This window comes from Onychostruthus taczanowskii, unplaced genomic scaffold (assembly GCF_017590055.1).
Source record: "Onychostruthus taczanowskii isolate IOZ18803 unplaced genomic scaffold, ASM1759005v1 scaffold81, whole genome shotgun sequence".
Taxonomy (NCBI): Eukaryota; Metazoa; Chordata; class Aves; order Passeriformes; family Passeridae; genus Onychostruthus; species Onychostruthus taczanowskii.
The window spans coordinates 1,269,672-1,291,889 of record NW_024506002.1 but is presented as its reverse complement, the minus strand read 5'-3'; the positions used below and the strand labels follow the sequence as shown (position 1 = coordinate 1,291,889).

The 22,218-nt window shown below is 48.9% G+C and overlaps 1 protein-coding gene across 2 annotated transcripts in view; it reads right to left on the bottom strand.

Annotated features, from left to right (window-relative positions):
* Window positions 1-22,218, bottom strand: part of ARHGEF9 (Cdc42 guanine nucleotide exchange factor 9) — a 191,102-nt gene that overhangs the window by 146,586 nt on the left and 22,298 nt on the right. For both annotated transcript variants that reach the window (XM_041424416.1, XM_041424415.1), the window contains exons 2-4: window positions 18,777-21,496; window positions 12,819-12,966; window positions 10,113-10,222 (exon numbers count right to left, since the gene is read on the bottom strand). In XM_041424416.1, the coding sequence (XP_041280350.1) occupies window positions 10,113-10,222; window positions 12,819-12,966; window positions 18,777-21,428 (2,910 nt within the window). In that variant the 5' untranslated portion in view covers window positions 21,429-21,496. The remainder of the gene's footprint in view (window positions 1-10,112; window positions 10,223-12,818; window positions 12,967-18,776; window positions 21,497-22,218) is intronic.

Sequence of the window (22,218 nt, the reverse complement as noted above, 5' to 3'; positions counted from 1 at the left end):
CATCACTGCAAAGGGAGCTGGGGTGCTGATGGTACAGAAGGAAGACACAAGATTATTTTAAGCCTGGTAGAGAGGAACTTGCAGCACTGTAAAGGAAGCCAGACCCCAGCCCTGCTGCAAACACCCAGAAAACTCCCAGGCAGCAAATCCCTGTACGCAGCAAACAGCCACTGGGGTGATCTCTAAAATTATTTAGGGCACTGCAGTGCTGGATGAGGCTGAAATGAAAGGAGAGGAAGACTCAAGGCCAGGCAGCATCTCCGCATGAGATGTGAAGCCAGAATCCCAGGGGAACACAGCAAGGACCAGGTTTTCCCCGTGCTGGAGAAGGCCTGAGCAGAGGAAGGAAAGGGAACATTCTTTAGCTTTCCTTCAGCATTTCTTCATGCTCTGCCTGGGACCTGGATGTTAAAATTACCAACACCCCTGGGACCAGAGAGCCATCTCTCAAACCCTCATTCCCTTCATCTGCAAGGAAGAGAGTAACTCCTATCCCACTGACATTACAAGCACCAACACTCTGCTTTGTCTCTGGAAAACACACTTTGCTCTAAACATGAGAGGCTCTAAACAAAAAGCTGCAGCTTCCCCTCTTGCCTCCCTCGCTGTTTGCTCTGTGTACACCAAAGGCCTTCGTTTCCACCTTACTGCACATGTACTGAAGCTATTTTTGGCCAAGAGTGACGTGGCTTTGTTTGCATAACTGGGTTCCCACCTCATGATCTGCCGCTCTAATAGTTTGCAAAATAATTGCTGGAAAATGTCTGATTCCAAATAAGTGCCTGAAAAGTTCAGCTTGCCTTTATCTTAAGTCCAAAAGCTCCAAAAAGAAAAAAAAAAAAAAAAAAAAAAAAACCAAAACAGGAAATTAAGCCTTCCTGCCGCATCACTTATAGAACACTTCAGCAAGATGTAATACAAATTATTTAGTGATGACCAGCTGGGATGTGAGGATTTAATTCTGCTTCTGGTTTGGATGAGGGTATCAAACCAGAAAAGACAAGCCTGAAGTCACACAGGAAGAAAACCATTTTACACAGTGGGGCCTTAACAATTCACGTCAACCCAAAATATCATCCACAGGAAATGCAAACTTATCACTGATGGCTAAAAACAAAAGCACAGCTCAAAATAGCAGCATTTCAGATGAGGCAAGTACGTTGGTTGGACTATTCTCAACTGTCAGAACTGAGCTGCAATCACAGATCTCTCTTGAGGAATATTTGGTATTTGTCCAGTATTAAAAATAAAATGTGAGATATCTTAGAAAAGAAAGAGATGGCTCAAATAAAGCATGGATGGAAATAAATCCTGCAAACAGAAGGTTCCAACTGCTGGTTCTTCTTGTCCAAGTCCCAACTCCTGGCAAAGAGGGACAAAATCCATTTCTACAAGAACTTTGTCACTGCAAAGCACTGTAAAGGTGGGATGAACACTGTCCTAGTCTGCAGAGCCAACTGAGCCAGGGGAATTGGCCATTTTTCTTTTAGCACATGATGTTTTGAAAGTACCAGGTTCTTCCTTCACTCTCAGGATGGTGCTGCCCAAGCAAGAACTCCACATTTGGGCAGGATTATTGCTCAGGTCCGCTTGGGACATCTCCCTTCGCTGTCCCCCCCTCATCCCTCAGCCTCAGCCACCCCTCCATCCAACATGAACAGGGCTTGAGGCATTTCAATTCCCACTTCCCACACTCAGTGACTCCAGGGAAGCCCCAGAGCAACGAAGGTGGAGTCCCAAGGCCATGGTTAAGGAGGGCAAGTGACAGGAGCAGCTCAACCCCTGCAGAGCCCAGCCACAGTGAAGGGCAGGGAGAGAGGCTGTGAGCTCTCCCTCCTCATTTCTAGGCAGGAATTTCTCACCTGCACAAATCCCTGAGCTGCCAGGGATGGGAGGAGAGTCCAGGAATATCTTTCTTAGCCTGCACTGGAAGGACAGCTTTGTGCTGTGCTGTATTCCAGCAGGGAATCACAGAGCAAGCACCAGGCAAACACCCAAGAGCACACAGTGCAGCAGCTCTGATGGCACCATAACGCCAAACAAATGTTCACAGAGCTCTGCTTTGGTGTCTTAACCTTCCAGGGGTCACTGTGAGGTGGAAGCCCCCCAGTGCCGAGCCCAGGCCTGTCCTGGGGAATCTCCAGAGCTGCTGGAGCCAGCAGTGGCACACACAGCTCCCCACTCCCAAGGCAAAGGCAATCCCCCAGCACAGCTGCTGCCAGCACTGCCTGTGCACTGGTGCCTCAGGTTTGAGCTTTTCTGTTTTTCAGACTCTGTGCTGCTTTAGTGTGTGGGTCTGGGCTGCATATCAGGGGATGGTGAGCTCTGTGCACAGAGTAGGGAGACAAAACAATTCCTGATCTAACTAGAAACCCAAAGACAACTGATCCAAACCTCAAGCCCAAAAACACAAACAGTAGACCAAAGAGAGAAAAACAAGAAAGATAAAAAGTTCATGAGCTACAGCTGTAATTGGACAATTACCTCCAATATATTAATAGACCAAAACTTATAAAAGTGTGAGACCCTGTAACCAGTCATCTATTTTGTGACCATTTTGGTTCATCTTGGGTGTAGCCCTGGCTGGGCTCTTGTGCTGCTCAAAGGAGATCTATTGAAGCCTCCTAATAAATCCCTACTTTATTATTTAACTCTGTCCAGTCTGTTCTAGGTCAGCAGTCCAGAACACCCAGCATGGCCAGGGCACCCCATGGCATCACTGCCACCAAGGCTCCAAACACTTCCATTTACCTTTGGCTCTGTTTTCCTGCTTGCTGGAGGATTTCTCCTGACTGCAGCCTGTTCAGGTGCCTGGAAGACACCTGGCCCTGCTTGCACTGTGCTGCTCACTGCTCAACTCAGTCCCCTCCCAGCACCATGGTGACACTGATTTGACACATCTACTGCCGCATCTGAGCACCTCAGACACACCAAGTACCCCCACAGCACAGCAAGTCCCCTCTAAAGGACAGACAAATCCCCTCCTGACTGCAGTGGGGCATGTTTGTTCCTCCAGGCAAGGTTAAACCCACCTCAAAATTTGGAAAGGTGTCAAGAGGCAGAGCTAAGGAGCACCCACCACAACAAGCACTGGAGTCACTCCTGCTTTTAGGTGAAGTCCTTGCACGAGGAGGGGTGGAAAGCGATTCATCCCATGGGGACTCATCCCTCTTGAAGCTTCTTCCTGGGCATCCCACTCAGGCTGCAGCTTGCAGCAGCCCCTTGCTGGCTTGCAGCAATTGTTCTGCTTCCCTGTCTCTCCCCAGATGACACACAGCATCCTGGGGACAGTCCTGCAGGGGACACCAGCACAAGGAGTGCCAGCAATCTGGGGCAAAGACAGCACTGGCTGAGCTCAGAGATTTGCAGGAAAATCAGCTTCACCTTGGAAGCAACCTGTGTCCAAGCAGCTCTCCACACTCAGAGGTTAAATCCACTCCTGAGGGCAAGAGTGCTCCAAGGCCAGTGGCCAAAGGCACCCCAAAAGTGGTCCCTACTGGCCACAACCTCTGTGCTGCTGCTTCACAGAGGTGCAATCCCTGCAGTCTTCCACTCCCCAGAGGATGCTCCCTGCACGTCCTGCTGCACAGTCTGTCTTGGTCCTGGGTGGCAAAAGGGATTTCACACTGGGAACAGCAGCACTGCAGCCAGTTGTTATTCCCTCTCCTTTCCAGTGCAATCCCTGAACCTAGCACAGCAGAGCTACCATGAAATGTCTGTTCTTGTCCAGAAAAGACTGATCTCACAAGGTTTTTGGACAACAGGATAATATATTTCCCTAGATATTAGAGACTGAAAGAGATTTATTAGGGGAATTATTCTCTGTATTCTGTGCAGTCCATTAAGAGATGAAGCTTTCCCTGCCCCATCAAGGAGCTCACTGCAAGCCATGTGACTGCACTGATAATACCCAAGTCCCTTGCAGCCTCTTATCCTGTTCATTTCATACTCCTCCAAGTACAAGCACAGTGTTGGGTCAATATCCCAGTTCAATTCACATGTGAAAACCTCCATAAATCTGCAGAACAAAACCAGGGACAAAATTAGTCCCTTTATTCCTACCTTTGGTACTAGGGACAGCTTGTTACCAAATCCACTTCAGCTTCTTGAATGCCAAGGGCAGAGCAAAAGTCAGAGCAGCTGCAGTTTCCCTGTGAGCCCAAATTTTCAAGTGCCAGCACCTCAGCAGTGTGTGCAGGTGCTCTGGATTTGGGGCTTATGAACACATCCCCTCCAAACTGCATGAGGATCATCCCACTGACCAGCTTGGGGTGAACAGCAAAGGGGATGGTCCCAGATGTTGCTTCCAGGTCATCAACAGAGTCAAAACAGCACTCTGGATACTGTGGGATCACAGAGCTCCTCACAGGAGCAGGATGCTGATCCTGCCTCTCCAGGATCCCAAGGGAATTGCCCTGGGCCATGTCAGGCTGGTGATGCAGTGAAGCACCCAGAGCTCATCTCAGAGTCCAGGGAGCCACACACAACCACTCCCCACCATCCCCTGGTGACCTTCTGGGTGTATCCACCCACCCTGTGGCTCCAGCAGCACTTCTGGCATGCATCTCAAACCTGATGCATCTCAGAATCCAATCTCAGCAGCTACAGAAGACATTTTGGAGTTCTGACCTGTGCTTCTGCCTGTCCTTCCCAAATTTAGCTCCTTTTCAGCTAAACACTGGTGACACCGCGGTGGCCTGGAATCACAAGCACAGCCAGGGCTTAGGAAGCACTACAAAAGCATTTGTTCCAATATTTACCCTGGGATTTTTCATGCTACACCTACCACAGCCATTTGTTTATTGGGAACACAGTGCACTGGGGAAGGGCAAACCACAGAGTCTATACTGCTGCCAAGCAAAATGTCATTAAGGTTTTAGCAATGCAACACAAATTGAGTTTACATTAAAGCTTCTTTTGTATAAACCATATCCCAGAGTGAAACACGGTGACAGAGCTGAGTAATGAGTTGGAGCAGAGCAATCAAGGTGGAACTACTGAGCAATAGGAAAAAGGAGCCATTCCAAAGTGCTATTTAAAGTTAGGCTGAGAGCTCCATTTGAAGTACAGAAGTGATTATGTACAGTCACCACTGCACACAGTTAATGCCATGTAGGATGCAGTACCTACCACCTGCAGCTGCACAGAGACACCCCGAGGTTCAATGGCACTATAAAAACCATCACGAACTGGAAGCTGAGATTCTTCTTAATATAGACTTATACACAACTGCTGAAGGGCTGAGGAGTCTGGAACTTCAAATCTCTCTTGAGCTGCCCAGCACATAAACCCACAACTCAAAGGTGACCATTTATCATTTCAAACCTCTTCCTGCAAGATTCAGAGTCACTGAAGCCCTGTTTGTCCCCAGGAGTGTGGGGGAACACCTGGGTTGTAGCACTGCTGGAGCAACACCCGAGTCACCAGGGGTTATGCACAAAACCACGGCATTCTGAATGTTTTTCTAAATACCCAGAGCATGGTAAGGTTGGAAATAGCACTCATTTCTAGTTCTAGTTGGAAATAGCACTTCATTCTAGCTTCCTAATGTGTGCTTTGCCATGCTCCTCATGCCAGTCCCAGGGGAGGGAGCCCGGAGCAGGCCCGTTCATGCGAGAGGGATGCAGATGGGCTCAGCGCTGACCTGCAGCTCACACTCAGCTCTGCCTGCCCGGCCCAGCTCCCACACCCAGCAGGTCAGACACAGCTCAGGTGCTGGAAAGGCTGAAGTGCTGCAGCCAGGGGTGCAGGGAGCCTGCCTGGGCACTCCTCATGCAGACAGATGGGGCTGGATCAGAGCACTGCAATTCTGCAGCTCAATCCCTTTTTCCACCTCGAATGAGCGAGCCAATTTTGATTTATTTGAGCAACAGCACACCGAGTTTTTCAGAACTCGCAAAAAACATTTCTAAATGGCTAAATATATTTTTAAAAAACCCCAACTCCATAAAGACTTCAGAGCACTGCTAAGTAGAGCAGCAGAATAGGTTTATCAAGATATAAAATATATGGCTCAGATATACCTTGCCAGCAGAAATACTCAATGTTTAAGATGAGGGAAGAGAGACTCAATGAGGATTTGTTTTCCTGGCAGCCCTCCATACATGCACATAAACCTCTTGTAGCACCACACTGATATTTAAAGTAATTAACACCAGGAAAGCCTCAGGACTGTGCTTTTCTCCCAGCCTGTTCCCAGGGACACAGGGGCTCCAAAATCTGGCTGTGATCACATCCCACTCATGTCCCAGGACGCTGCAGCTCAGGAGCCCCAGCACAACCCCCTTCCTGCCCAAGTGCACAGGAACACAGGGCAGGACACTTGGCAAAGGGAAAAAAATCCCCCCTCTGCCCAAACTGCCCACTCAGCAATATGTGAGAGGATAAAAATAGCAGGCAGGAGAGCTGGCCCTGAATACCAAGCAGCATTCTCACCCAAATCAACTTCCCCTTCACTCTGTTCTCATGCAGGCTGCACGTTGCCTGAATTTCCTATTCCTCATAAACACAGCCAGTGGGGATTTAGCTCTGGGGAGCTGCAGACTGGCACATCCACCATCATCGCTCTGGCAACCCCCCACTAGGCTCTGGAAAGAGCTCCTGACTTCCACAGGAGAAAGGACAGGCTGGGGGGTGGGTTTTGTGAATATTCAACACCTCTGCACAGCAGGCCTGCCTATTATTAGTATAGGGGATGTCAAAGAAGCTCCTCTCATGCAAAGTTTCCAGTCTAGCTAATTAACAGTGGCTTCCTCCAGCATATAAATTTGGGCTTTAGTCCCTTGTACACAAGCACACAGGGCAGGAAGGGAGGGAAGGAGCAGAGGACAGGAATGGCTGCAGTCGTCTCTAAAGGATGGAAATTAAAGACAGAGAGAATTAACACACATTAAGAGGAGGTTTCCCATTTCAGGAAGGCCTGAATCTCCCTTCTTTTAAAAAAAGATTGGATGTGGCACTCAGTGCCATGGTTTAGTTGAGATGTTGGGGCATGGGTTGGACTCGATGTTAAAGGTCTTTTCTAACCTGGTGGTTCTGTGATTCCTCCTGGAGCACATCCCCAGAGCATCTGTCTGGAAAAGGCTGAGATGATTTTGACTGGGCAGCTAATAAGAAGCAAGAAGTTCCCTCACAAGGGGCAGCAGAGGCCAGTGATTTGGGTCAGGGTGCGACTGTCACCCTCTGCTTCTGACATCCAGACATCAGATATCTCCCAGCATCGCTCTGGGGCTGCAGAAAGGAGCTCACTGCTCCCCCTGCTCCGAGGATCAGCCACATCCCAGCTGGCAGGACCTGCCTGAGGGTAAATCAGAGGCAGGAGAGATGCTGAGGGTCCTGTCAGGGCAGCCGTTCAGGGCACTCTGTAATCTCTGCTGCAACAAAGCCTGCAATTCAGGGCACCTTGAGGTCTCCTGCAAGTTGGTCCTGATTGTGCCAAACTGCTCCCATAAAAGCAAAGGCTCTAAGTGACCTAAGTGCTAAACCAAAATGCTCTGCACATGAACTGCTTCAACAGAGTTTTCTCCAGGCTGAAGAGTGTACTCTGGAAAAAAATTAAAGACTGAAAACTTTTAGAAGTCTGACCTTATTTATTTTTACTTGATTCTTAAATTAGGAAATAAATAAATAAAATATTGTATGGCTCCATATGTATCACCCTCCAGTACTTCAGTTTCTTATTCCCACCTTCAAAGTGGAACAACAAACTTACCTACTCCATAAAAAACTTCTTCAGCTTGTGCCCAGATTTCAGATACTCTTTCTTGGAAAGATAAATCTCTCCTTTCTGCATTGCTCTGCCACCTCACTGGTGTCAGCTGTCAATGAAAGCACCTGACAAGAGACACCCAGGCCCACAAATCTCACCCCAAATGTACACAACTTGCCAGAGCAGAAACATCTTTCTGGCCAAGAGGTGATGTGCAGCCCTGTAGATCTTCATTGAGCTTGGGGCAGAGGTGACAGATGAGTTTTTCAGCACTGCTGTTGTGAGCCACATTTCTGTATCCTGCTCCTGCAGCACTTGCACAGCACCTCTGATTTATAAACCAAAGGTTTCAGAGCTGCCTGCTTGCCACGATTTAAAAACCAGCTGAACAGACCTCCCCAAACCCAATTCTCTGCCTCAGGGGGCCACAGGTCTTTGGCATGGCCATGTCTGAGTCAAACAGCACCCACAGATCTCTGGGGTCATGAGCAGCTCACTTCCCTTTCCAGCTGCACATCCTTCCCAGCTGTCACCACAGGAGAAGCACTTTCTTAGCTAACCTTTCCCAAACTTCAGCAGATGTTCGTTTGCTGAGGTTTCCGTTTTTCACAGCTTCTCTAAGGGTCTCTGACGTAATCTGGGCTCTGTTTGCAATCTGAAACAGGCCTGGCTTTAGGATGCTCAGGGCACAAATAATTCAGGAGCAATTTTGTGTCAAAACAGCACCTTGACTTCCAGGAGGGCCTCCAGGACAGCTACGAAAGCTACAAAGGCTCCTCTTAAAGGATTAATAAAGAGGTTAACTAAGGTGTAATACAGTGATTAATTAAGGACCAAATCCATTCATGCACTGGTCAGTAGCAGACCCTGAACAGGGACCCAGCTCATGGATAACACACCTGAGACACACCAAGACAGGGCTTGCACACTGCACAACAGGATATTTCACTGCTCTGCAGTCACCTGCCTTTATCCTGGCCCCAAGGACAAACAGCTTCATTGGACAGGGATCATTTCATCTTCCAGGAAAACTTTGTTCAAAGCTTTAGATGTTCAGCTTGTCTGAAACCAGAACAGCTTTCCTGAGTTGAAAGAAGCAGTTCATGTCTCGGCAGCGAGGCAGGACCCAAAGGGAAGGAAGACAAAAAGAAGAGCTGAACTCCTTGTCTATCTCTCCACTGCCTTTGTACCTCAGCCCATAAAAACTCAGCAAAGAAAACAGAAGTGATGCAAGATGGAATTCCAGAAAGTCACAAGTGACCAAAAATCCAGCAGTCTATCCCTGCACGGGTTCCCTGGAAAGCAACACCCAACACAAGGAGGAGGGAGAAGTCAGCATCACTCACTGCCAACTTACTGTGATGGAAAAGCATACACAGAGGCCAGGGACCCCCTGGAAATCACATTTCAGGAAGGCAGCTCATCAAATATCAAAGGGGAAAGGAAAACAAGAAAGGTCTGGTAAGGAAGGACAGCAGTGGGGTGGGAAAGAGCCACAGAGACACAAGAGAAGGTCAGTTCCCCTCTCTACTCCAGCAGGGAAATTCCTGGCTCCCAGACCATCCTTTGCTCCTGTGCCCTAGAGGAACAACAAGGGCTAAACCTCTTCTGCCATACTCAGTAGAAAACTCTGCCTGCGTCACACTGCAGGCTGGGAAATCTGCTGGGTTTGGGACAATCCGGATCTGTTGGGTACCACTGAAACCAGACTCATGAGCACTGCAAGTCCCAAACAAGACCATGAAATAACCGAAGCCTCCAGACTTCAAACACAGGGCACAGCAAAAAAAAATCAACCCCCACCCAAGCAAGGAAACATATCAAATTATACCATTTTTGCCATATTTTCTGAATTTTTCCCAGAGGAAAACACGAACATCCCCAGGCCCACAACAGCTTTTACTTCCCCCACTAGAAGCATCATTCACAAAAAAAGAACCAAGTGGATTGTGCCTGTATTTGCAAAACACTTTGGGAAAGAAGCAGTGACATGAATTTATCACCGAGATGGTGCTGGGAGCAGCACCAAACCCAAAGGACACAGGGCTAAAAAAGGAAGGAGAAAAAATAAACCCATCAAAACCACGGAGCAGATCTGACGGCGATGGGAAACGTCACAGTTCCCTCCACCTGCAAGGAACACTCAGCCACAGGCACAGGAGGCCCAGTGACAGAACAACAGCCTCTGCTACACATTGAAGGGACACTGATTCGGGGAAAAGACAATGCACATGAGCTTTTATTGCTATAAAATAATACCAAACCAAAACCATCCCCATCTGTGGCTGAAGGACCCAGGGATTGAGGAAGCTGTTAGTCAGGCATATAGTTATAAACACAAAGCCCAATGCAGGCAAATCCCAGCCCTGAAGCAGGCAGGGGCACGTTCCACACAGCTCCTTACCCGACCGATCTGCAGCTTCTCAGCTCCAGGCTTGAAGAGGTTCCACCGACGGCCACCGTTCCTGCAGTTCCCGCGCACCTTCAGGGTCTTTGAAGCCTGCTCATTCTCAGCTGCCAGGAGAAAATCCACGGGAACAAAAAAATAAAAAGGAATGACAAAAGATAAATGCTGTGCTTTAGCTCAGGCTGGGGGCGGAGGCTGTTCTTTTAAATGAAAGAAACAAAATTGTTTGCAAGAGACTCATTCAACCTCTCCTTTAGAAAAAGAGAGCACAGAGTATATTTAGGTGCTTTATTCAGTGCTCTTGGGATGCAAGAGAAATAGTGCAGCTTGGATACTACAAAAAGGCAGAGCCGGGAGCCACATCCCAGCGTGGGGTCAGCCCAACTGGGTGTGGAGCCAGGATGCTCTGCCAGGAGCTCCAGGAGCAGGAGACCCTCATCAGCCCACAGCAGTGTGCCCAGGGCAGCAGCTCCCTGGGTCCCAACTGCTCCAGCAGCAGCACCTGCAGCAACCCCAGCTGCACACTCACCGTGGTCCATAGGTGACTGGAGCTTGGACCTTTCCAGGCCTTGGAAAAGAAACAGCTCCTCCAATTTACACACAAACCAGAAATGGGTAAGGCCATAAAAGCTGTTTTTTTAAGGAAACTGGGCTGGTTCTCACCCTCAGCATTTCAGACCAAACCCTCAGAGATGCAGTTCTGCTCTAGCTTTGAGTGATACCACTCACACCAGACCCCAGCCTGGCCTTGCAGATGGCACTACCCAGGCACACAGCAGCTTGTGAAAAAGAGGCAAATGAGCTCTACTTTTCCAGTCAACTGAAATTTTCAGCTCCACATGCTAACTCTCTCTTTTTGGGGTGAAGCTGCCATTATGTATGAGACCAGAGTTTTCCCTCCCACATTTGGCAAGCTTAAATTTTAATCCCTTCTTCCATCAGGCTCTTCACATCCCCTGGGCAGGAGGGAAGGAAACAGAGCTGAGCATCACTGGTGCCCCCAGAGCAGCTGCTAGCACAGGTACATGTGATCCAGGCAGTGCACATATGTGGTACATGCATCCCCACAGGTGCTTCGACCACCTGGAGCTTCTCATCCCAGTCATGGAGCAAAGATTACAGAAAAAAGCCACATTCTGGAATTCTTCCCTAAAAGATGCACAACGCTCAATTTCTATCTCCTGACGTACCTCTCACCAGGCAGAGGTTTCAGAGTGTGTCAGTCATGATGGGTTTGAGACCAGACTAAATGGTTCCATGCTTTGGGAGAGAGGAGACCCCCAAACCAAACAGGTGGGGGCTCTGCCTGCCAGGCCGGAGCGCAGCAGGGCTGGGATGCAGCAGCAGGGCTGGGATGTAGCTGCAGGCTGGCTGGGCAGCCATCCCGGTTTTCTTCCAGTGTTGTTGGGAGAGAGATTGCACTGAGACCTATTTCCTCAATGCTGATGCAGGCAGCCTGCTGCTATTTTTAGCAGCCCACGTTTCACTTTGGAGACTCTTGGAGAGCCAGGCTGCAGCACGGGGCTGGTTCCAGCAGGAGGAGGCGATGGATGGAGCAGCATGCAAACAGGGAATGCTCATTCTGAGGGGCTGTGTGACCCCCGGTGCTGGGAACCACTGCACCCCAGCAGCAGAGCCATCAATTAACAGCACAAGCAGCTAATTGGCCTTATCCTCCCCAGCTCTTCTGAAGCCTGATGTGCTGCCACCATCCATCAGCCACCCGGATCCCCGGAGTGCTCCCAAGCAATGCCAGCACAACCTGGCAGCGCTTCCGTGCTCGCCCATCGCTAAATCACAGGACCCTTCGTGCCAGCAGTGGCCCCTCAGGAAATCATTTCCTTTCTCTCATTATCAATCTTTTTAATTAGGAGGTTCATAAAATGATGTCATCTATTCAGCCATCAGCCAATTTACCTGCCAGCATGAGACCCTGCCAGCAAATACACTCCACAGTGCTCTCTCTGGTGTCACTGTGAGCAGGACAAATGCAGAGAGGTCATCCCAGCCTTTGGCTCATGAGACTCCCTCCTTCATCATGAAAAGTACCCAAGCACAAGAGGAAAACACCCTTCACTTCTTGTGTTTCCAAACAAACATCAGACTTGAGTTGTGATCTCAGTATCCATCATCACTCACCACCTCCAAACAGTGAGTACTCAGTGAGTACTCACCACAGAGGATTCTTAGAGGACAGAAATTCAAGAGAAAACCACCAAACATAAACTCACACAGCAGTTGCTGAACGGCTTTTACACCTCATGTGCCTACCCCTGTTCATCCTCTTATAATCAGATTATGGGGACTGTGTTCAGAGAGAGAAAACAGCCTTATTTCATAAACACACTGTACACAAGAAGATCCTATTAGCCAGCAAGAAACTCCTCAGCATGCGGCTCTCGGAGCTCCCTCACCTGGCATCAGGGATGTAACCAGCACAGATGCAAACCACATTCCTGACTCTTCCATCCCTGCTGCCCTTGGCTGGCTCTGCAGCATGGGTGACACCCAAAAAGCAAAGCTGGGAGAGGCACTCACCACACCTCTGGAGCATGGGTGACACCAAAAAGCAAAGCTGGCAGAGAAGAGGCACTCAACACGGCTCTGGGTGACACCAAAAAAGTAAAGGTGGCAGAGAAGAGGCACTCACCACAGCTCTGGGTGACACCAAAAAAGCAAAGGTGGCAGAGAAGAGGCACTCACCACGTCTGCGGAGCAGGTGCTGCATGCGCCCTCCCAGCTGGTCCAGCCCCATGGGGGTGCTCTGCGAGAGCGGCTCCGAGCGGCAGCGCTCCACCAGCGCCTTGAAGGGCTCTGCCTGGGGGGACGGCTGCGCACGGTGAGACGTCGGCTGCCAAGAGAAGGGGCACAGAAGGATGTCACCAACAGCACTCAAATCTCAGGCAAAGCAAGCGCAGGACGTACAATAATACACAGAATGACCACAGCACTGCTCGCTGCAGTCTGCACCCGGTGCATTTCTGACTGCAAGGACCTGCTGGCCTTGGTGTGCAGCCCCCAGTGCCGGGACCTCAGACCTTGTACAGCTTTGAGCCCAACACTTCCAGTGGCACTGAGTGTTCCAGGAACTTCTGGGAGTGATCCTGATGGAGATCCCCTTGCTGCTCTGCATTTTGGGAGTGAGGCTGCTCTCCCATTCCCAAGCCCCAGCAGGAGCAGACACAGGGAAGGGATTAGCTGGTGCTGAGGACCCCGTACCAGCGAGGGCTGGCGGCTTCCAAGGAACAGCAAAGAGCAGCCAAACAGGTTGGCGGCTCACTGCTAACCAGACATGTCCTTGCATCTATAGCCTACAAAATATTTACTTGAACAGAACAGTTGCAATTGATTGAAGCACCCATAAAATGGTCAAATACCTCAGTTACACCTTAATGTTTGGTAACACTAATCCAAAGAATTGGCATTTACAGCTAAGTGGAGGAAAATGTTGGTGTTTTCCTCACTCCAACTTTTATTATTCTATTCTAGGAGGAAAAGTTCCTGAAAATTACAACTGTATCATGACATTTTGTGGAATGGAATGTTCTTTTTAAAAACATCACAATTCAAACTCCCTATTTTTCATTTTATTCTCTGTGACATGTGACACCATGGAAGTCTTGTGTATAATCTTAAGAGTCAAGAAATCAGAAGAAAAATCATTTGACAAAGGTCAAGGGCAGCAAACAGGAGGTGTTCCTCTCTAGGAGGTTTCTAGGCTCAATCACAGATGTGCATCTGTCACACTTCCAGGAGCCTGCTAATAACTGGGTGCCTGGGATCGTTCGGTGGATCCATCCTCAAGACTCCAGCTCATTTTCACTGATGTGCTGTTATTTTCATTTACAGATGAAGAACAAAGCAGACAGGCTGTAATTACCCCAGAAGAAAGCTGTGGATGAATTAAGGCTCCATCTCCTAGCACCAGCATCATAGCCAGTGAGCCATACACTTCTCTTGGCTGGAAAGCAGCTGGGAGGAGGCAAAAGCCAAAGAAAACCTTCCATCCAGGGAATTTTCAACACAGAGTCCCTTTAGCATAAGGCCAGCAATGCCCAAAGGTGCTCCTTCCCATCCCTACTCTGATGCCCTGGTTTAACTTTTGAGCCTGGGAATGGGATAAAGGAAAGGCACACCATGTGTTTAAAGAAAGCATGTGGAAATCTGAATTATCCATGTGTTCCATGGCTGGTTCTATATACATGCAGAGCCTATCAGCTTTGCAAACTCAACCTGCCTTTCCCTGACAATGTTAAAAATACGTTTCCCAAAAAACCCTACTCCACTATAGATAGCACTAAATATAGGCGTTAATTCAAGATTTTGCTAGCACCTCCTGGTTATTATGAATACAAGAATCTGCACAGCTTGCAGATAGGCTTTAGAGGTTTTTTCTCCTCTAAAAATAAAATGATTGTCAGACACAACCATATTAAAAGCCATAAATACCCAAAATCTTCATTCTGCAAGTAAATTGCAACTTGCTGCAGACGGGAATACAGCACTCTTTTGGCAACAGCAGGATTTAGAAAGTGAAGTACTATTTCTTAATCTGGAAGGACTATAAAGTCTTTTGTTATAGCAGGCTAAGACACAACCCAGGAGCTGAATAACCAGGAGATGAAGAAAGTTCTGAAGATCAGCTCTCCCAGATACTACTTCCTGGTCAGTGTCATTCAGCAGTGGGAGGAAAGGGAAAAATCCCCTCAGCAATTCCATCTCTGCAGCAGCTCCCACAATAAACTAATCTCAAGCTAAAAGTCACTATGGGCATCACCTGCAATTTCTCCTCAAACACAGATAGAAAAGGGAACTTTGCTGGATCTTCCTCTTGTGAAAAGGCACTTGGAGCTGCACTAAAGCCAAACCCCAAAGCTGTGGGAGGATCTGAGCTCTGCCCCAGCTATCAGGCAGCAGATCTGCAAACCCATCCCCTGGCATGCGCACACTCAGGCAAATCAGCAATCCTGCGCTTCCAGTCGGACCCACCGCAGCGAGAGGCTCCCGCTTTCCCACACGGAGCAGCCATGGCACAGGAACCCCAACAACCTCCTAAGGCCCTGACAGCACCCATATCCATGTGGGCCACTCGGAGCAGCAGCACACTCTGCACCAGGAACAGCCTTTGTGCCACTGGGACAGTTTGGATCCGAGGCCAGACTCGGAGGAACAACCTCAACACCTGCTCCAGGGAAACATCTGCAGTGATGCAGGAGTTTGAGCACACGGCCCCTTACAGAGCCCTGAAACCAAACCCAACATCCCATCAGCCTGGCACCTCATCCTATGGGACACACAGCTTTTGCCAAGGCTGACAAGCCTGTAGAAATCTCATTTTCACACTTCTGGCAATCCTAATTCCCCCAGAAACGGCCTCACAAACCCAGCTGGGGGCTGGTGCAGAACAGCCAGAAGCAAGCTGCAGCCTGCAAACCCTTTGGAGATAAAATTCTGAATCCCAAGGAAAAGATTTGACTTTCTGGTCCATCCAAATAACTTATTTCCCAAGCAAGCCAGCAGAGGGCACAGAAAGACTGCGGTGAAAGCCTCTGCTCTGCCACTGCGAGGGTGACACGAGCCCAGAGGCTCCGAGATGCTCCCGGTCATGGCCCTGGGACAAGCAGGGACCTCACCCTATGGCAGACCTCTCTGCCAGAAATAAACCCGACACTTGTTTCTATGTCCTAAAAACTCCAAACTGATACCTGAAATATGAATTCAGATGCCTATTTTGCAACTTTTTCCCATGTCACTCCAAAGGAGGTATCAAATCACCGACAAACCCTGTCCATGGACACACCAGCCAGTCTGGAACCTGATGGAAGGCTGGAATTGCAAAATACATGGTATCGAATCTGCTTTCCATCTAAACATCATCTCCAGCTATTGGAAATGCTCAAAGACAACTCCTGGGGCTATGCCTGACTTCCTGCAGCAGCAGTTTCCCTGCTGGGATGCTGTGGTGTTTTTAGAGGTTGAAGGAGAATAATTCACTTCAGCAGAGTCATGGAAAATGGAAACTCTGTCCAAAAACTAGTGAAACCTCCATGTCATCTTTTATTCCATGTCTCATGTCTCAGAATAAGGATGGCACTGTGACTCCAGAGCTGCAGCAGTGTGAATGGAGTAATGCATTTCCCACTGACAATTTGTTTTGACCTTTACTTTTCTTCCAATTCTTCAAAACATTTTATCTCTACTGTTTCACAAGTTCCCAGAACACATGAGAATTTGGGATGGGATCTGAAAGCAACTGTCAGGGATGTGCTTTTCTACTTTTCTGTATCTGCTTTTATTAAATGCTGCTGCAATGCTATTTCCTTTAAAGCACCAGGATCAAATCCTACCAAACCACTTGACCATATAATCACTCAGCTCCTGCCCAAAGACATTAGAATTTTAAAGGACATGACCAGGAAAGCAAAAATCAGGTGTATTAATTGCAGATACAACTAAACAGATTTACTTACTGACAGAACCAATGTACAGATCATCCCTTAAATCCCACTCCAGCATCCCTTGTGCTATACCAGCCTCAGTTTCTCACACCATGTCCCCACAAGAGCCTCTGTGGGAACAGACACTTTTATGCTTTTTTGGGGGTACTGTTTAAGTTGTTTGGGAAATGCTTTCTACCCTACTCTGCTCACACACTGTAAAACTGCTGGAAACTTGCTTAGAGCAGCTGGCCTAGCCAAGCCATGCCATCCTGGCAGCATCTTCTCCTGCCTGTGGTTGAGCATTTCCCTTGAAATACAAATCCTGCAGTTAATCAGAGCAGCCTGGAGTGGAGGCAGCAGGGCCAGTGACTGTCCTGAGAAACAGGTGCCAGCAAAGAGATGGACTGAACCCTAAAACAATAAGAGGCTGGACTTTGCTGCTACTGTCACGCTCAGGCTGAAGTTACTCCTCTTCCATGTTTATTTTTGGTAAAGTGTTTCCGAGTGCCGCTCCCTGATGGGAGATAGGCGAGCAAATCCCCGGGGTATCTCAGGTCATTTGTTACTGTAGCTGCTGGCAGACTCTCCAGGGCTGCTCCTGCCCAGGAGATCCCTCCTTCAGCCTCCCTTTGCTCTGGGTTTGGTGCCACCACCCAATCTCTGTGCACTGCCAAACGTGCAGCAGGAGTTCCTGGCGTGCAGGAGGCATCCAGAACCCAGCTGGGCTGTGTGCTTTCCCTCCCCCTGCCGCAGCCCCTGCCCAGGAGGCAGCCAGCCCTCCCGGCCAGAGGAAGCCACGGCAGCCCAGAGGTCGTGTGCTATCGCCACACTCCACGGGAACCCGGGGGAGGCTTCCTGTCCAGTTATCTCAAGCACCATATTTAAGTTTTTTTGTCATGTTAGTAAGCTGCAACAGCTGAGCTGGGACTTAGGGCATCTCCTGTTCACACAGCTGAGCTGGGAGAGCACTGGGATTGTGCCCTGAGAGCACTGGGGCCAGACAGGCAGGCCCTGCCCTCCCAGCAGGGATGTGGCTGCTCTGGGAGAAGAGTGCTGGTATTTCCCTCTGCTCTACTCCATCCTTTCGTGCCTCTCTCATCTTGCTCCTGCCCAGAATACTTTCAGCTTGGTCCCTGCGAAAGGATATCAAACCATAGCCCTCCCAAACTCCTCCTAAAAATGTTTCTTCCAGAAACCCCAAGAAGCGACCAACCACTACTCACTCCTCTGGAGTGCCTGGGATTACACAGAGAGCTTCTGTAACTCTTTGTATTACGCAGAAAAACAAAACCAGGAATAACTAACAATACTGCTGCCTGTTTTAGCTGCGAGTCAGAAGTTCAGATTTTTTTCCCCCAGCATTTCTAATCTGCTGCCAATTTTCAAACACTTCCCCTCTTGGCTCAGTAGTTACTGCGACCCCTTTTCCAACAGCCAACAGTGTCACCACCTCTGGAATATCTCTTTTCTCTCAAAACCCAATAGGAAAAGAGAAAGTTCCTTCACAAATCAATCTTATTTTTCTACCTGGAACCTTGAAAAAAGAAAAAGTCCTCATTTCAGCCTCAGCTAACCAGCAGGTATCCAAAAGAACCCTAAAGCTGGGCTTCACACTGGATCCACAGGACTTCTGAGGTTTCGTAGCAATAAGACAGATTTGTAACACCCAGAACCTAGTTAAAATACTTACATGTTTTGAGGATTTTAAGAGCTTTTAAAGACTTGCTTGTACCAGACAGGAACGTCCTGCCATGACTGGAGCCACTAGCATTGCCCACCTCTCATTCATCATCCATCCCATCACTCCTACAACTCTTCAAGGTAAGAAAACACAGAAGTTGAAGTGTAAATGCTGAGCTCTGTTTGCCCAGAGCATACTTAAAAACTCTCTGTTTGTTAAAACCCCTCTTCTTAGGAGCTTCTACTTCATATCAACCTAAATGCACAGAAGAAAAAAAACTAAAGCTAGTGTCTAGGAATACATAAACTACTACACCCTCTTCAAGAGACACTGATACACATGAAGGGTCTTAGGAGAAGCAGCACTGAGCTCAGACTCAGACTGATCTAAGAGCTGTGTCTGCTGCCACTATCCACAGAACAACCTTCTATAGCTGCAAATCCCAATGAGGGATGTAAAAAAATGCTTTCCAGTGCAAACCAGCTTTTTGAGATGTACAGCAGCGTGGTCTTTTTGCAAACCTTACAAAGCTGCTCCTACCTTTCCGTTTTTGAGGCGTCCAGAAGAGACAATCCTCGAGACGTGCACCTGGAAGGGCCTGCACTCTGTGCTGCAGTCAAACTCTTCCACTCTGTCCATGACCTCCACAGAGTTTTGTTCCACAAATGAAGTGGTTCCCCGTTTTTTAATGCGGCCTCCAGGCTGTTCCAAACCCTGCCTTTTCACTGTGGAACACTTTAAAAAAGTCACTACAGAAAAGTCCACGTTGGCAACTGCAGAACAGCCCATGTCCGCAGCATCCAGAATATTCTCAGGAATGTCGTGAGAAGGTGGCAGGTCCCTGCCCGTGACCTGACTCGTCTCCAGAGTACTGACACTGTCTTGGATCTCTTCAGTCACAACTACCTGGGGAGGGTGGATCAGAGTCTCAGGTGCTGCAGAGAAGTCACCACTGGCATCTGGGGAATAGTCCAAATCCACAGTATCCAGCTTATTCACAGGAAGATCAGGAGAAGGTGGCACATTGCTGCCCGCAACCTGCAATGTCTCTGGAGTACTGCCCGAGTCCTGAATCCCCAGCTCACCTCTCAACAAGTCCTGCAAAGGCAGCTCAGGGTTTCTCAAGTCCTGATTATCCAGTTCTGTCCTTGAAATTTCCTGAGCCGCAGCTGGAGATGGATTCATGTCTTTAGCAATCACTGGGGCACAAGCCATGTCCTCAGTATCAAGTTTAGTCAGTGATGTCTGTGGAAGGTGGGCCTGAGCCTCAGTCACTGCAGGAAAGCCACCATCAGCAGCTGGAGAGCAGCCCAGGCCTGCAGCATCCAGATTACTGACAGGAAGATCGGGAGAAGGTGCCAGGTCCCTGCCCACGACCCTCTCCAGGGTACTGCCAGTGTCTTGAAACTCCAGCTCACTTCCAGACAAGTTTTGCAAAGGCAGCTCAGGATTACTCAAGTCCTGATTATCCAGTTCTGTCTCTGAAAGCTCCTGAGCTGGAGATGGATCCATGTCTTTAGCAATCACTGGAGCACAAGCCACGTCCCCAGAATCAAATTTAGTTGGTGATGCCTGTGGAAGGTGAGTCTGCACTTCAGTTTCTGCAGAAAAGTCCCCACTGGCAGCTGGAGAACAGCCCAGGTCCACAGTACCCAGACTATTCATGGGAAGATCATGAGAAGGTGGCAGGTCCCCAACCATGACCTGGGTCTTCTCTGGAGTAATGCCCAAGTCCTCAATCGGTTCCGCCAGAGTCATCTGTGAAAGTTCAACCAGACCCTCAGAGGGATCTTTGCTGTTCATCTCAGTGAAAGAGGCATCTGCAAGCTCTGCCAGGTGAGACATGGATGGTTCTGGCCCAAAGGGAGAAGGTGAGGTTTCATTAAGCCTGTCATGGCCACTGTCCAGGCCAGAGGAACCAACGCCTTTCAGCCCATCTGCAGTTTTGCAGGGCTGCACGGGCTCCTTCCCCGCCAAACTCTCAAAGCTCAGGTTCTCCCACGTGCCTGAATCCGGGGACTGCAGACAGGCTCCCACCGTGCAGAAGGCCTTCGCGTTCTCGTTCTCAATAACCAAGCCCTCTTTGGGGGAGGCCACATCCTGCCTGCGGCCCCGGAAACTGCGCTGAGGCCTCTTCTCATCGGGGGAAAACGCCCTCGAGGAGCCCCGCAGCCGCCTCGCTGCCTCGGCCACGCTGGTTAAGAACCTCACAACACCCCCAAAGTGAGTGGCTTTGGCAGCACCGTTTGATTTTTTTCGCTGGCTGAGATTTTCGTCACATCTCGTATCAAAGTCAAAGTAAGAAGCGGAATGATCAGTTGTATTTTCTAAGTTCTGGAAATTGGTTTCAGCCCTTTGATCTGGGAGCTTTGAATTATCTTTGCTAGCTAATGAAATTCCTTTCAGATAGCTCCAGACATCAGAGCTCCTTCCTCTCCTGCTCTCCTGTGGGAGCACAGCACACCTCTTTTGATTGTCCCCTTCTGTAATTGCAGGACTCTTAACGTGTTCAAAATTCAAAGACTCGCTCTTCCTGGCCGGTATTCTCTGGCAGTTACCATCATTATCCTCACCGTGTAATCTGCCACTGACATCCCTGAGACATTTACTTTCAGTGGCATCAAGTTCAGGAACGCTGATGTTAAGCTCTATGTCCTCAAAAGAAGAGTCCAAATCCTCGATGTACCCCGCGTACGAGTGGCGGGAGGGCCTCCGGCCATCGCCCAGCTTCCTAACCCTGTAGACAGCTCTCTGCCCACTGCCATGAAGGTCCTCCTCAGGGTCACACACATCCTGCACTCTGGATGCTCTCACATCCACGTTCTTGGGTGTCCTGGAGGATCTTCCCTTTTTTGATGAGCGTACCCTGTCCATGAAGGATGGCTTTTTTAATTCTGACACCTCAGAGGCAACTCCCAGCAGAATCATGGACTGGGGCCTGTCTTTATTCGTAGAGAGTCCTTTCCTTCGTCTGACGAAATTCCAGATCCGGCTGCCCTTGGTTGTCTTCTTATACCTGTGTGTTTCCTCCTGCTCACTGGGGATTGCGTCGCCAGAGGCGCAGTGCTCAGCACCACAGGCCTCCAAGGCATCAGTGCTCCCTCCCTCCATGTTTCCTTGGAAAATCCTGTTGGCACATCCATTGGGAATGCTCACGGAAGCAGTACGCTGGAGGCCCTCTAGAACTTCCATCGCCCTGGCTCACAGGCTGTTTCCAGGAGTCATGGATGCATGGTCCTCAGATTGCTTTCTTCACAAGACTTAAAGGGAAAAGAACAAAGGAATGCAATTAGAGCAGAAAACTTTTAGAAGACACATTTCTTAAAGCATCACAAGTCAAACCTTATCCCAGTGGTGGTGGTGGTTTTCCCCATTGATTCCAGGCAGGCTGAAATTTTGCTTCCAAACCATATAAATTTTAAAGCTACTTAAATCTGCTTTAAATGACTGAACATTCAGTAACCACAAATAAACTTCCTGCACTAATAAAGTTACCACAAAGTATGCTCAGAATCCCATGAATCACATCTTCATTTTGCAAGTTGAGGAGACTCGAAATGCAGAGAGGAGATTCATGGCAGAGAGGAGAGAGGAAATTCCAGTCAGTGCCCCTGCACATGTCACTGTCATCTCCACCATCTCCATCTGCCAGGAACTGGCACCATGCTCCCAACAGCTAAGTCTCTCCAGGCAGCCATTCAAAGAAAAGTCAGGATGAGCCTTTTCCTGGAAGCAATGCGACTCTAAAATACTACAACGTCAGAATACTCGTGGAATATCCAAGCCAGGTTTTTCATACTGTAGTGATGGCACCAGCCTGGGAATCCCTCCTGGCACTGGTCTGCTCAATGAAAGCTGCTTGGCCACCACTCAATACTACAAAAAATGTGTTCCCCTCAAGTGAGTTCCATTGGACAGGATTAAAAATCCAGTTCCCCCATCCAGAGCAGCAATGGAAACCACTATGAAGCAGCTGTGGGAA